Source organism: Podarcis filfolensis (genome assembly GCF_964270895.1).
Source record: "Podarcis filfolensis genome assembly, chromosome: 10".
Classification (NCBI taxonomy): domain Eukaryota; kingdom Metazoa; phylum Chordata; class Lepidosauria; order Squamata; family Lacertidae; genus Podarcis; species Podarcis filfolensis.
The window spans coordinates 52965450-52978149 of record NC_139612.1 but is presented as its reverse complement, the minus strand read 5'-3'; the positions used below and the strand labels follow the sequence as shown (position 1 = coordinate 52978149).

General features: G+C 44.4%; 1 protein-coding gene across 3 annotated transcripts in view; it reads right to left on the bottom strand.

Moving 5' to 3' along the window:
* KIAA1549 overlaps positions 1 to 12700 on the bottom strand; it is a 111294-nt gene that overhangs the window by 11572 nt on the left and 87022 nt on the right. For 2 of the 3 annotated variants that reach the window (XM_083574186.1, XM_083574184.1), the window contains exons 11-18: positions 10648 to 10850; positions 9426 to 9550; positions 8779 to 8793; positions 7002 to 7207; positions 4375 to 4598; positions 2655 to 2799; positions 1736 to 2041; positions 333 to 385 (exon numbers count right to left, since the gene is read on the bottom strand). In XM_083574186.1, coding sequence (XP_083430312.1) covers positions 333 to 385; positions 1736 to 2041; positions 2655 to 2799; positions 4375 to 4598; positions 7002 to 7207; positions 8779 to 8793; positions 9426 to 9550; positions 10648 to 10850 — 1277 coding nt within the window. The remainder of the gene's footprint in view (positions 1 to 332; positions 386 to 1735; positions 2042 to 2654; positions 2800 to 4374; positions 4599 to 7001; positions 7208 to 8778; positions 8794 to 9425; positions 9551 to 10647; positions 10851 to 12700) is intronic. The other variant, XM_083574185.1, reaches the window with a different exon arrangement.

The following is a 12700-nucleotide window of genomic DNA, read 5'->3' as shown; positions in this document are numbered from 1 at the left end:
GAATTAGTCATTACACAATGCACAAACCTAAGCTGTCACACGGGGCACTCCCTTATTTCTGCCACAGATCACTGGCCACCATTGGGAAGGGCACAGCCCAACGACATCACACAAGATGCTGTGTAAAACCAGACATCAGCAACTGAACCATGCCAGCACCTGTGTCCCCCATCATAATGTCTAGTTAGTACCTCAAAATCTGGCACAAGATCAGGAAGAAAGAAGCATCTGTAGTAACCATCTCCCACAGTTGCTGACGATTTCTGGTCTATTTGGAATAAAAACATCAACTAGCAGAAACACATGAATCAAACAAACTGTCAGGGAACTACCTCTGTAGCAGGCCTGGAGCTGTTGGAGGAGTCATCCCAAATTCCATGTATCTCTGGAAAAAGACCATGCATCAGAAAAACATTTTAAAGAGGGATTTAAAATTAAAACGATCCATGGCTCTAGTTTCTGAACAAATGGAGATTAAAAACCACTTATTGATACATCACAATGGCTGCATTCAGACATAACACTAAAACACGGCTTAGTAATATGTCAGTGTGCCTAAGCCCCTCCCGGGATCTGCCAAGAGAGTGGTCAGAAGCATTTGCTTTCCTTTAACCCAGGCATAGGCAAACTCCGGCCCTCCAGGTGTTTGGGACTACAATTCCTATCATCCCTAGCTAACAGAACCAGTGGTCAGGGATGATGGGAATTGTAGTTCCAAACATCTGGAGGGCCGGAGTTTGCCTATGCCTGCTTTAACCCCTACTTCTTCTGTCATCCAAACAGGGGAGTGCAGTTTAACATTAACTAGGGTTAGTTTTAAATCAAGGCAACTTCAAACCTTAGGTAACGAAGCTGGCTTGTTGAAACCAACGAGTTAGTGTTAGCTAAAACCCTTGTTTGAATGGTGTGGGAACTCACAGTTAAGTAAAACGGACAGGGAGAATTTCTAAACACCCTCTCTCAGCAGTACTGGAGGGGATTAATCAGCCCATAAACAAGTAATCTTGTTTTTAGAAAGATGTGTTCTGAATTCTATTTGCACAACATTCACTCATAGTAATATATCTGAATTTTCTGGATTTATAAGCCGTTACATTATTTACAAGGCTGTAGGTTCAGCCATACAGCAAATCAGCAGCATTCAGCAAAGCCGGGCAAGGTGTGGGGGGTGCTGTTTACACGGCTTCCCAATGTTAGGATCACTGCCGCTCACTGAGACGGAGGTGGGTGAGGCAGCAGGGAAGTCAGCATGGTGCAGGCGCGATGGCGGAGCCAATCTGACTCTTCCACGGCTGTGCCTGCACTGCACCTCACTGCGTCAGCCCTGCTTGCAAATTTTCTGCTAACTGAGCGTGGCTACACTTGCTTCCCCACCTCACCTATGTCACCACTAACAACAGAATTAGTTTTATTTCATAAAAATTTATATGCCACTTGTAAAAAAGCTCAAAGTTAGCTGTGGTAAGGTCTACAAACAGTGGATTCCCCCTGCTTGTAGCACCCTTATACAGAATGCATGCCAGGAGGAAATAAGAAAAATACCAAGATTCAAGAGTGCTGGAAATCCATTAATGCATACACAGTAGAATTATACCTAAACCACCCCGAATCTTGGGGAGGGAATGGGCTAGATATCTGAAGAGATAAAAACCATGAGAGCACAATGGCCAAATTAAGGATAGGCTCTAAAACTGCACAGTGGAGTCTTGATATGACCACCAACTGGGCTGCTTACTGTGTGTGTTTGACCGTACGGTGACCCCCACTGGCTGCTGGGAGTGTCCCTCGCTGCTCGAACAGGAGTGTTTGTGGGCTGCCCCGCTGACCCTCCGGAGTGCGTGATGGCAGCAGAATTGGATGCTTGGCTACTCGGGGCCACCAGGGCGAAGGCATCATCCAGGAGAGAATGCATTGTCTGCCGGGCCTCTTCAATGGATGGCTGAGGAGGGATGTATTGGGCAGGGTGCGGGGGGAGGCCTGAGTACTTCCCCAAATCAGTTGAAGAAGGCGTCTGGGGTTCGGCAGGAAGGTCAGGATCAGACTGCAAAGGTAACAGGAAGATGACAGCATAAGGAGGAAACCACGGCCTCAACAGCTGTTATATTGTCAAAGTTCCCAGTGTTTCAATAATGGTTTTACGTGTTGCAATGATGCCGTCTGTGTGTGGCATTTTGCACATCTACCTGCAGACATTACAAGGTATGCATGCAAATCATTAATAGCGCATCCCTTTGGTGGCGAGTTGTGCATAATCCAGGAGCACTGATGCCAACAAGAAACTGAAAACCTCTCGTTCAACTTTGGGTTTGCAAAGTGAATTGGTTCACAATGAATGAAGACTTCTTGAGTAGCCAGTTACACCTGCCCTACTACTACTACTACTACTATTTTTATTATTTATACTCCGCCCATCTGGCTGGGTTGCCCCGGCCACTCTGGGCAGGTATACTAGATAATGGATTTGAGAAAGGGCTATGCAGAAGACGTTTGTTGTGAAAGCTCATGGTTTCACAAGGCCGTAATTCACAGTGGGTTCTTGCATTACTCAGACTCAAGCCAGCAAGGCTAGTGCTTCCTGAAAGCTTTTCCCACAACCCATAGCTTATCACACAAGTAGAAAGAAAATGCTGCCTTCCAAAAGGTTTTAAACATACAATATATGCAGAGTTGTTGACTCCTGGAGGTCTCTTGTAAGTCCCATCGCTGTCAGTTGTAATTAGCCGGTCCTTGTCCGCATCCATAGGACTTCCATTAATCTGATGCCTCCGACGCTGCTTCGGAGAACGTTTGGCTCGAGAACTAGGTAAAAATAAAAAGAAGGAAAAAGCAAAACATCTTAGGGCTTCCTAGGAGCACCCCAGTTGGGGGCCAGGCCAGCTCTGAGCCTTTTTTCAAGATAGCATCTTTCATAAATTTCAGAGTCTTTGTAGAATCTGAACCAAATAGAAGCTTTTTGATTTGCTGAGTCTTTATAGCCTTTTCAGTTTCCATTTGTCTCTGGAAGCTCTATGCGGGGACTTTTAATCCATTGTTGCTATTTATTGCTTTTATTTGTTGTGTTGTATTGCTTTTATTGGTGCAATTGGCTCTGAGAGTTTTGGCCAAATCTAAATAAATAGATAAATATCGCTGACAAATAGCAAGCAGACAGATAAAAGAGCCACATCACACAGCACTGTCACCGGTCAAACTATAAAGCTGAATTAATGGTACAAGTTTATCTTAATCAGCTAATCAGTAATCTGGACACAAAGGCATCATTTGCACATAACAGAAAAACATGATTTAGTACTACACGGACCAATCAAAGCCTTGGGCTTGTGTGTCCCTACCAGGGATCCCGCTTTAAACCAAACTGGTTAGTTTAATGTTAAGTCAACTTAAAACATTGGCTTTTGCAGTTGGGATATTACGTTAACCAGTATGTTTTCTTTTTAATAAATATTTTTTATTAAATATTTCTTAGTTTACAAAAATTCTCCTACTTAGTCTTTAAGCTCCTGTTTGTTTGTAGCATGCCGAAGGGGCGTTAACCAGTAAGTTTTAAACAGAATTCCTAAGTTGAAATTAGGAATTTCAACAAGCTGAAATTCTGAAACTAAACTCAGATGTCCTTCTCCTGCCGATTCAGGAAACGAGGGGAATGTGGAGTGTGCAAACCTTACATTATGAAGGTTTGCTCATGTAGTACATTGGTGGGGAACCCCTAGTCCACTGGCCATTTTCAGCCAGCCACACCTGCCTGCTACTTACCTGCCACTTACATGACATTAGGTTTGGGGCACGTAAGGCCACAGTTGCAAAGGAACATTCAGGAGCTTAGAGGTTGCCTCCTCTTGTTCCTTTGCAATCACGTCTTGCTGTGAGACCATCCTGGCTATGAGTTCTGGAAGACCTGCTCCCAGCTTTGTAGGTCTTTTCCCACCTGGCCTGGGAGAGCAGGGCCCTGACTGACTCCAGCTACAAAAGCTGAGGCCGCTGAAGAGGCCAGAGACCACCTTGGCTGTCTCTTAGCGCAGACCCAGGTCCTCGAGCCTGAACTTCCACAACAGCCGCCCACCATGAACTGCCATTGGCAGGGCTGGAAGCCACAGTAGCAGTTATGTTCTATGCTTATGATAATACTTTTATCCTCTTGCTAATTATGCTGTTTTAAATGAGCATTTTATACTTGACTTCCTTTAAATGTTTACGATAAAAAAGTACAGTATTTTTTGTTAAATGTGCATTCTGTGGTTGACTTTCTGCTCTGCCCCATCTCCACATCCTTTTGTAAGGGAGCATGCCTTGTTATCTTTTATGACAAGCATTTGCACACATTCACATTTAACAGAGAAAGAATTCCATCCCCGGCTGTCTCTGTGTTGCTGTTACCTCTTTCTGTGTTCTATGAAGACAGTAGGCATATTGCCTCCAGGGTCCAAGATCTTGTCTATCTGCATCTGCGCCTTGCGGTACATTCTCTGCTGCTCTTTGGTGTCGATGATAACCATATCATCCACGATCGGAAACTCATAGTGTCCTTTGCGCTTGGCTCGAAGTCTGATCTTGTTGCGATGATGCTCAATTTCAGATTTATGCCTCAGAGCTGTTTGTATCTTGAAAAAAGAAAGAGAGGAGCATAAACGTTTTGGAACGCACAACTTCTCTCTGCTTTGATGGAAAGTGACTGTGTAGAGTTTGGAAGCAAAATGCTGAATGGACCTCCAGCTTACACCTCAATATCTCATTCTCCAGCTTGCACTTCATTCACACTCATTCCAGGTAGAAGAATTTTTACATACCGCATAATGATTAACACAGCATGGGTAATTAAGAGACAGAGAGGAGGAACACACAATGCTAATAAAAATCTTTGACAAGCTGCAAATTATACTTCCTGCAGGTTGCCATAAAAGCCCAGCAGCAAGGAAATTAGAAGAGATCTAGACTGCAGTTATCTGTGAAGCTTACACAGTGAAAAATGTGTGGGTGTGCATGCATGCATGTGTGAATGCATGCTTATGGATTAAAATTAGAGACTCTGCTTCTGCTTAGGGGCTGTTATAAGGCCAAACAATCTCATGGTTGGCACATTCCCACTAAATAGGAGTTTGTTTGGCAACTTTCACGAATATTTGGTATGTTTGTTAGAAATATGAACCTTGTCTTCCACTATATTTAAAGCCATTCATTCTTTTTAATGATTTCTATTATTATTTTATTATCTTGTAATCTTGTTCTTCCTGTTTTTAAATATAGATGGGATGAACCTACAGAATCAGTTGCTTGCTGCAATCAGCCCTTTTGAACTTTCTTCTCTGTTAGGGTGGTTCACATTTAAGGAAAGGGCTGGTGTTGTGATGTTTTTAATGTAGCAATGTGTATGTGATTTTATAAATATGTACTGTATATATTTTAATTATACTAAAGCCTAATTGTTTAAATAAAATATACTGCTCCTGACAGCAGAAACGGGGGCTGGGTGGGTGGAATTAAGAGACACAACTCAAAATACTTCCTTTCTTAGTGCATAACAGTAAGAACTATCCAACTCGGAGGAAAACACCTCTACTTTGCACTAGACCTGACTTCTCAGGGTGCAATTAATTCTCCTGTGTCTGTTTCGGGACTGACTGACTTGTCACATGATCGTTACTGCAGAGATTCAGAATTATCTGCTCCAGTGGAAGCTGAATGGAAGGAGGCAAAATCAAAGCATACAGAGAGGCCACGTTCATCCATTTCCCCTCTTCCCCCATTTTTAATCTCCTCCTTTCATCATTGTCTGGACAAAGGCTTGATGAGGGTTTATTGCGCTTCACATTTCTCTCTCTGTCTGCTGTTAGTAGGGACTGGCAAACGTTCCCTCTCTCTCCTGACTGAACATGGGCACACACAATAATAAGTATCTCCTTTCCCTGCTCTTCCCTTTCAACCATCACCTGCAGAACTGGGATTTACGCTAAGGAATTGTTGCATGGAAGAAACTGCTCTTAGAATGGAAGAAGCTTACTTCCCTCTGCTGTTCACACTCCTGTTTCCCTAAGAACCCACACACTTGCATGACTTAGTTCAGCAAGGTAAGGCTGTGGTCACATTCAAGAGTAGGATTACTAAAGCACAGGTGCCCAGGTTTGAAAGAGGAGGGCCTGTGAGCCCTGAGATTCCCCAGCTGAGCTCTAGACACTCCAAGTGACACTCAAAACGTATATCATGGCTTGCAGCAAACAATTCTGGGAACTGTGGTTCAGTGAACCTATTCAGTCATTCCCTTTCCTCAGGGAATCTTGGGAACTGTAGTTCTAAGTGGGTTGGGGAGGGGAGGAACTAGGGATCTTTATTAAATGACTTTTCTTATGTCACACCCACACCATACATTTAAAATGCTCTTGTGCCGCTTTAACAGTCATGACTTCCTCAAAAGAAGCCTGGGGACTGTAATACGTTAAGGCTGCTGGAAACTGTAGCTCTGTGAGATGTGTCACCATCCTTAAGAAACTACTGCTCCCTGGTTCTTTGGGGGAAGCCATGACTGTTAGTAAAGGTAAAGGGACCCCTGACCATTAGGTCCAGTCGTGGCCGACTCTGGGGTTGCAGTGCTCATCTCACTTTATTGGCTGAGGGAGCCGGTGTACCGCTTCCGGGTCATGTGGCCAGCATGACTAAGCCACTTCTGGCGAACCAGAGCAGCGCACGGAAACACCGTTTACTTTCCCGCCGGAGCGGTACCTATTTCTCTACTTGCACTTTGATGTGCTTTCAAACTGCTAGGTTGGCAGGAGCAGGGACCGAGCAACAGGAGCTCACCCCGTCACAGGGATTCGAACCGCTGACCTTCTGATCGGCAAGTCCTAGGCTCTGTGGTTTAACCCACAGCGCCACCTGCGTTAAAGATGCATAAGAGTTCTTTACTTGTATGGTGTAAAAACAATATTTTCTATACATCCATGGTGTATCGATGCTCTTAGTGCAAGGTGTTTTCACAGGCCGTAAAGCAGTTTACCAAAGGGATTGATTACCTCCTTGTTAATCTTGTTGGTCTCTGCTACTCGGTCAGCAAGTGGCTGGTTCTGAATCGGAGGTGCTGCAATTGGCTGCATGGCAATCAACTGGATCTTGCTAGGAACCCTTCGGCTGACCTCCGAGGAACGCGACATTCTGTCCACATGCTCAAAGATGGAGGCTGAAGAGTGTTGCTCTGTTCCATTGCTGATCTGCGGAGGGCCTGAATTTTTAAAAGTATGAATGAAAGGTAGTAAATATTGTTTCAAGCCCCACAGAATGGAAGGTTTTGCAAAAAAAAAATTCGGCATCAAGAGATTGGCTCACCATCTGAATTACACCTTTTGAACAAAAGCAAATTACCACAACACTAATAACATGAGTGTACAGGGTTGTCACACACACACACACACACACACACACACACGAGAGAGAGAGAGTGTGAGAGAGATATTGTAAGAAGACAGGCAAGGCCTTTAGATAATTGTTCTGTTCTCTGTGCTCATTCTTTGCTTAGATGTTGCTTGTAATGTTTTGAATTGTTCAACGATTCTCTTGTTTTCCTGTACTGTACACCAATTTGGGGGCCCTTGTTTAGGGCTCCACAGCAGTCTAGAAAGGCCCTTAAAAATAAAAAATAAACGGCTTTGTTTTCCTCTGGGCGACTCACACTGTTACTTGAATATTTTGAAGCTAGTTCTGCAGTGCTTTCAACATTTCTCTGTCTCTCTGTCTCAATCTGTCTGTCTGTCTGTTTCTCTGTGTTTGTATCACCCTTGCAGCTACAGGTTTAAGTGTGGTGTGGGGTAGAGGAGAGCTGAGAGCAGGAAGCTCTTCTATTTTGTGGATGGAAAAGGGCCTACGATAAATACACCGAGAAAGACAAATAGAGGGCAGTTCAAACGCTGCACACAGTACAAGTTAATTAATTCCTAGAAGGTTTATCCACTACAGCCAGAATCGCTCCTTATGCCAAAAATAGTTTCACTGCACTTTCCAGGGCTTAAAAGGTTTTCCTTATAGAAGCCACATGATACTTCTCAATGAACAGCCCATTTAATCTTTGACAAATTGAGAAGATGATGAGATTCAAAAAGGCTGGAAAAGGCTAAACTGAGATGGACAATACAATGCTAAACGTATTACATGTATGAGTCTTGTGTTCTCTCCCGCATTGATGTGGCTTAAGGGCTAAATATGTGCATATAACAATGCCCCAGAGTTGTCGTTTTCATTTTAAGGAGCACAGCAAAGCCATTTTTAGAAACAGGTAACCACACACACGAAATTCTGTAGGGGGTGAAAGAAGCATTTGGAAATACCAGGAGGGAAAACAGTTCAATCACATCTGGCTACCCCATTCTATTTTTCCCTTCTCAAACAGGACTTGTTTATGAACAGTGGGGCAGGATTACACCCATTAACATGTATCCTATAGAAGGGAGAGGAACAGTTCAGCAACCGAGCCCATGTTTTGCATGCAGAAGGCCGAGATTCAGTTCCTGTCATCTCCAGTTGAATAGCCAGGTAGCAAGTGATATGACAGATGCCAACAAGAGAGTCGCTTTCAGCCAAGAATAGGTAAAACGGAAGCAACTTCCTATGTGCATATAATTAGTTTATCCTTTACTGGCAGATGGGATGCCTTTAATGGTTCCCATTGGCTATAACATGAGGAAACATCCAAAAGCCAGCCCTAGCTATTAGGCACTGAAAGCCAAGCCCTCTCCACACACATTTACAATTAAGACTCTCTCATCTTAGGCTTATTGCACATTTTTAGGGGAAACTTACCCACTCGGTTTACTCCTGGAGCATCAAGAGAAAGATAAAAACAGTGTCATTATAATTCAGCAAGTAGTGACAGAAGGAGAGCCAGATGCTCCCACAAAGAACACAGGTATATCAATTTCCAAATTTCAACAAAAGGGAGTTGATTCAAATGTTTAAAAAAGCAAATGGCACAGGTTTTTTATGAGTGCACAGTAGCAATGCAGAATGAATGCATGCTTCCATGATGCTTCACTGTGAGATACACAGGGTTTTTTTTTTTGAGGTGTGACTGCTTTAAACCACCTATCACCATCACCACCTGCATTCTGGAGAAATGCACTGCATGTTGTTGTTGTTTTTAAGGACTGAATCAGATCTGAATGACTACAGCACTGGGATAGAATACCACACAATTGTACAGACATCATGGCTTAAAATTCTGTAAGCTGTCCGTTGAGTGTGGCTTTATTCAACTGCATCATTTAAATGTATTTCTCTGTTCTATGATGTCATTTTGCCTTCTAGCCGTGCGGTATATATAAATAATAATAATAATAGATGCATTTCAAGCTGCGCCCAGACAAATGACTTAGCAGATTCCCTATTCCTGGCACACCTGTGTGAATAGAGACAGGAAGAAGAGTGTGGTGCATGAGAAGGCAACATACCAGACTTGTTGACTCTGTGTGGCTTCACTTCATTTGCAGCTATCTGTGGTCTTGCAGGCCCTTCTCCTGTTTCTCGGCCACTGGACTGCTCACTTGCTGTGGAGTCAGCATCTGATGGGGAAACTCTGCAGGCATCAGATCCCAAACAAACAAAGAAAAACAAAAACAAAAATGGCTGTATATTATTTTGTATGTTTAGATTTTACCTTTCTTCCATGACAGAACCCAAGGCGGTACACAAAGTGTTCTCAGGCGGCTTCTCATTCAGACACAAGACTTGTTTAGCTTCTGTAAGCTTTCTATTCCTCTGCATTGTGTTTTTAACTGATTTAATGCTATGCAACCTGCTTACAAAGTGCTTTCTGTTTTCTGACTCTATAGCTCTGTTTTATTAATTTATGTTGTTGCATTTTTACTGTGGTGGTGATTTTTATTTTATTTTTAAAAAACTTGTTCTTGTTTATAATATAAGCCACTGCTATACTTTGGTTGTATGCAAGCCTATAAATAGTATCAATCCATCCATAAACTAAAATAGTCCCTCCATATACAGAGGCAGCCAACCTCTAGGAACTGGGCTCACTGTAGCCCCCTCCCACATGCAAAACATGCACTGGCTAGTGCTGCTCTCAAGACTTCCATGTGCTGAGCACATGTGACCCTTAGCAGATACCCACCCTGAGAGCATAGGCATTTGGGGGGAAGAGCTGAGCCAGCACACAGGGGTGGCGTCAGGGGTGGGGCCAGGAAGCACTTTCTCTTAATGGCACAAAGGGGGCTTTTGTGTCTTGCTAGTCTTATGGTCTCCATGAGCAATCCAATTTGGAATTGAAATGAGCATTTAAGAGGTGAACAAGGCAGGGATTGAAAAAATCACCTCGGATTTTAGCTATGAATTGACTTCTGTCCGTTTACCCACCAGGTTGTAAAGGCTAAAAAGATCAGACAGTTTAGCTGTGCAATCACATTTAGTGCCCACATGCCCACTGCCTATCCTGGCTCATCACATACTTCTAAGTGAAAAATCACTACAATTAAGAAGCGCAGCAGAAGAACCTAAAAAAAGAACGAGACACAAATCCTGGTGGATTAATGTAAAAGGCAACTTCCTGAGCAAAGGCTATTCAAACTGAGAAATAAAAGCCCTTATGAAGCAAAAATAATCCCCCATAACTAATTAACTTTAATCCATGCCAAGCAGTTTCTCATCAACTGAACTGACCTCCCTCTGTGTCGGACATTCTTGGATGGCTTTGAAGAGATCTTTGCTTTGGGGCTCGGCAGGTCACCGTTTTCGGAGGGTGTGGTGTCCTTAATTGGTCCCGGTAGAGGAGTTGGCTCATGTATGATCAGGATGTCATCCTTGTTGTGCTGCCCTAAATGCTGCTTTGCAAAATCAAAGCCCTTCACACTGGGGGCTTGCAGCTAGAGTGTTAAAAAAAATTGAAAAGGGGAAGACAAAAAATAATAATGAGGCAATACGGTAAAACATGCAAACTAAAATCTGGCTGGTAAGTCCTGCAGGATGACATAATACCACGAAAACAGAACAGAAATACATGAACTACCAGGGGTGGGGGGTAGGGAGAGACACCCTGAAAGTATGGGTGTGATCTGGATTTTTGTTACACAAAGTGAAACCACTTCTGCTGTCCAAAATCAATATCTTGTGAAAGAGGTCCTGAACCACCTCTTTGAACAATGTCCAGAAGCAAAGCCCTAAAAAAGGGACAAACCCCACAATGAAATACAGAGTGTGTGTCTACAATGTCCAGAGGCACCTCTCACACACAAAAAATAGCTGGAGAACACGTTCCCCAAAAGGCAAATTGTGGGGAAAGGAGGAAGATATGAGTAGGTGCTAGAGAGATGCCCAGAGGCTTGAGAGGCCATTGGGCACCATTGCCTCCTCCCGCAATTTGGCATTTCTGCTTTGGGCACACCTTCCATTTGCTCATAATGAACTAGTTTGCATATCACACTAAGATACACTTTCTTCTGAACCACAGCTTAAACTCAAACAAGCCTCCATGTTCATGGTACAAGCGACATTACAGCATAGCAAGTTGCCTTGTATGAACCTGGATTGTGGTTTGTTTGAAAGACGAGTGGTAAATCCGAAATAAGCAACAGTTCATTGTTGGCTTATTTCTGGCTTGCAACTCATGGCTTGTTTGGAACAAACTGTGACACAAGTGCTAGTGCAAGAATGGTTGACCACAGGGGAGTAGAATGGAAAGAAACTATGCGACTATGGGGCGCGGTGCTCATCTTGCTTTCAGGCCAAGGGAACCGGCGTTTGTCCGCAGACAACTTTCCGGGTCATGTGGCCAGCATGACTAAACCGCTTCTGGCACAATGGAACACCGTGACGGAAACCAGAGCACACAGAAACATCGTTTGTCTTCCCGCCACAGCAGTACCTATTTATCTACTTGCACTGGTGTGCTTTCAAAATGCTAGGTTGGCAGGAGCAGGCACAGAGCAACAGGAGCCCACCCTGTCGTGCAGATTCAAACCGCCGACCTTCCAATCGGCAAGCCCAAAAGACTCAGTGGTTTAGACCACAACGCCACCCGCATCCTATAGACTGGAAAGAAGGGCAGAGTTGAAGTGAGTGGCAGGTAGAAACTACCAGTTTAAAAAAATGGCAGTTGAGGTGAGGAGTGGTTGTGAGAGACAAAGTGAGAGGTAATGGAAATCTATGTAGAAAGCTTTAAACTCTGTATATACTACGCTCCTTAGTAAGATATACCGTATTTTTCACCCTATAGGACACTCTTTTTCCCCTCCAAAAATGAAGGGCAAATGTGTGTGCGTCCTATGGGGCAAATGCAGGCTTTTGCTGAAGCCTGGAGAGCGAGAGGGGTCGGTGCGCACCAACCCCTCTCGCTCTCCAGGCTTCAGGAAGCTCTCCGCAAGCCATGGGAGAGCTGCCTGCACCCAGAAGCCTGGGGCGCGCTGAGTTCAGCACGCCCCAGGCTTCGAGCGCTATTTCCCCAGCCCCGCAAACTCCGAGAGCGATGGCAAAGTTGTGCGCAATTTTGCCATCGCTCTCGGACCTGTTCTGGGGGCTGGGGTCAGGGGAAGCTCCGGCTTCCCCCACCCCCAGCCCCGCAAGCTCTGAGAGTGATGGCAAAGTTGCGCGCAACCTCGCCATCGCTCTCGGACGCGTTCTGGGGGCTGGGGTCAGGGGAAGCTCGGGCTTCCCCGCCCCCAGCCCCGCAAGCTCCCGGACCCCCAGCCCCGAGGCTAAAAACGAAGCCAGGACAGCT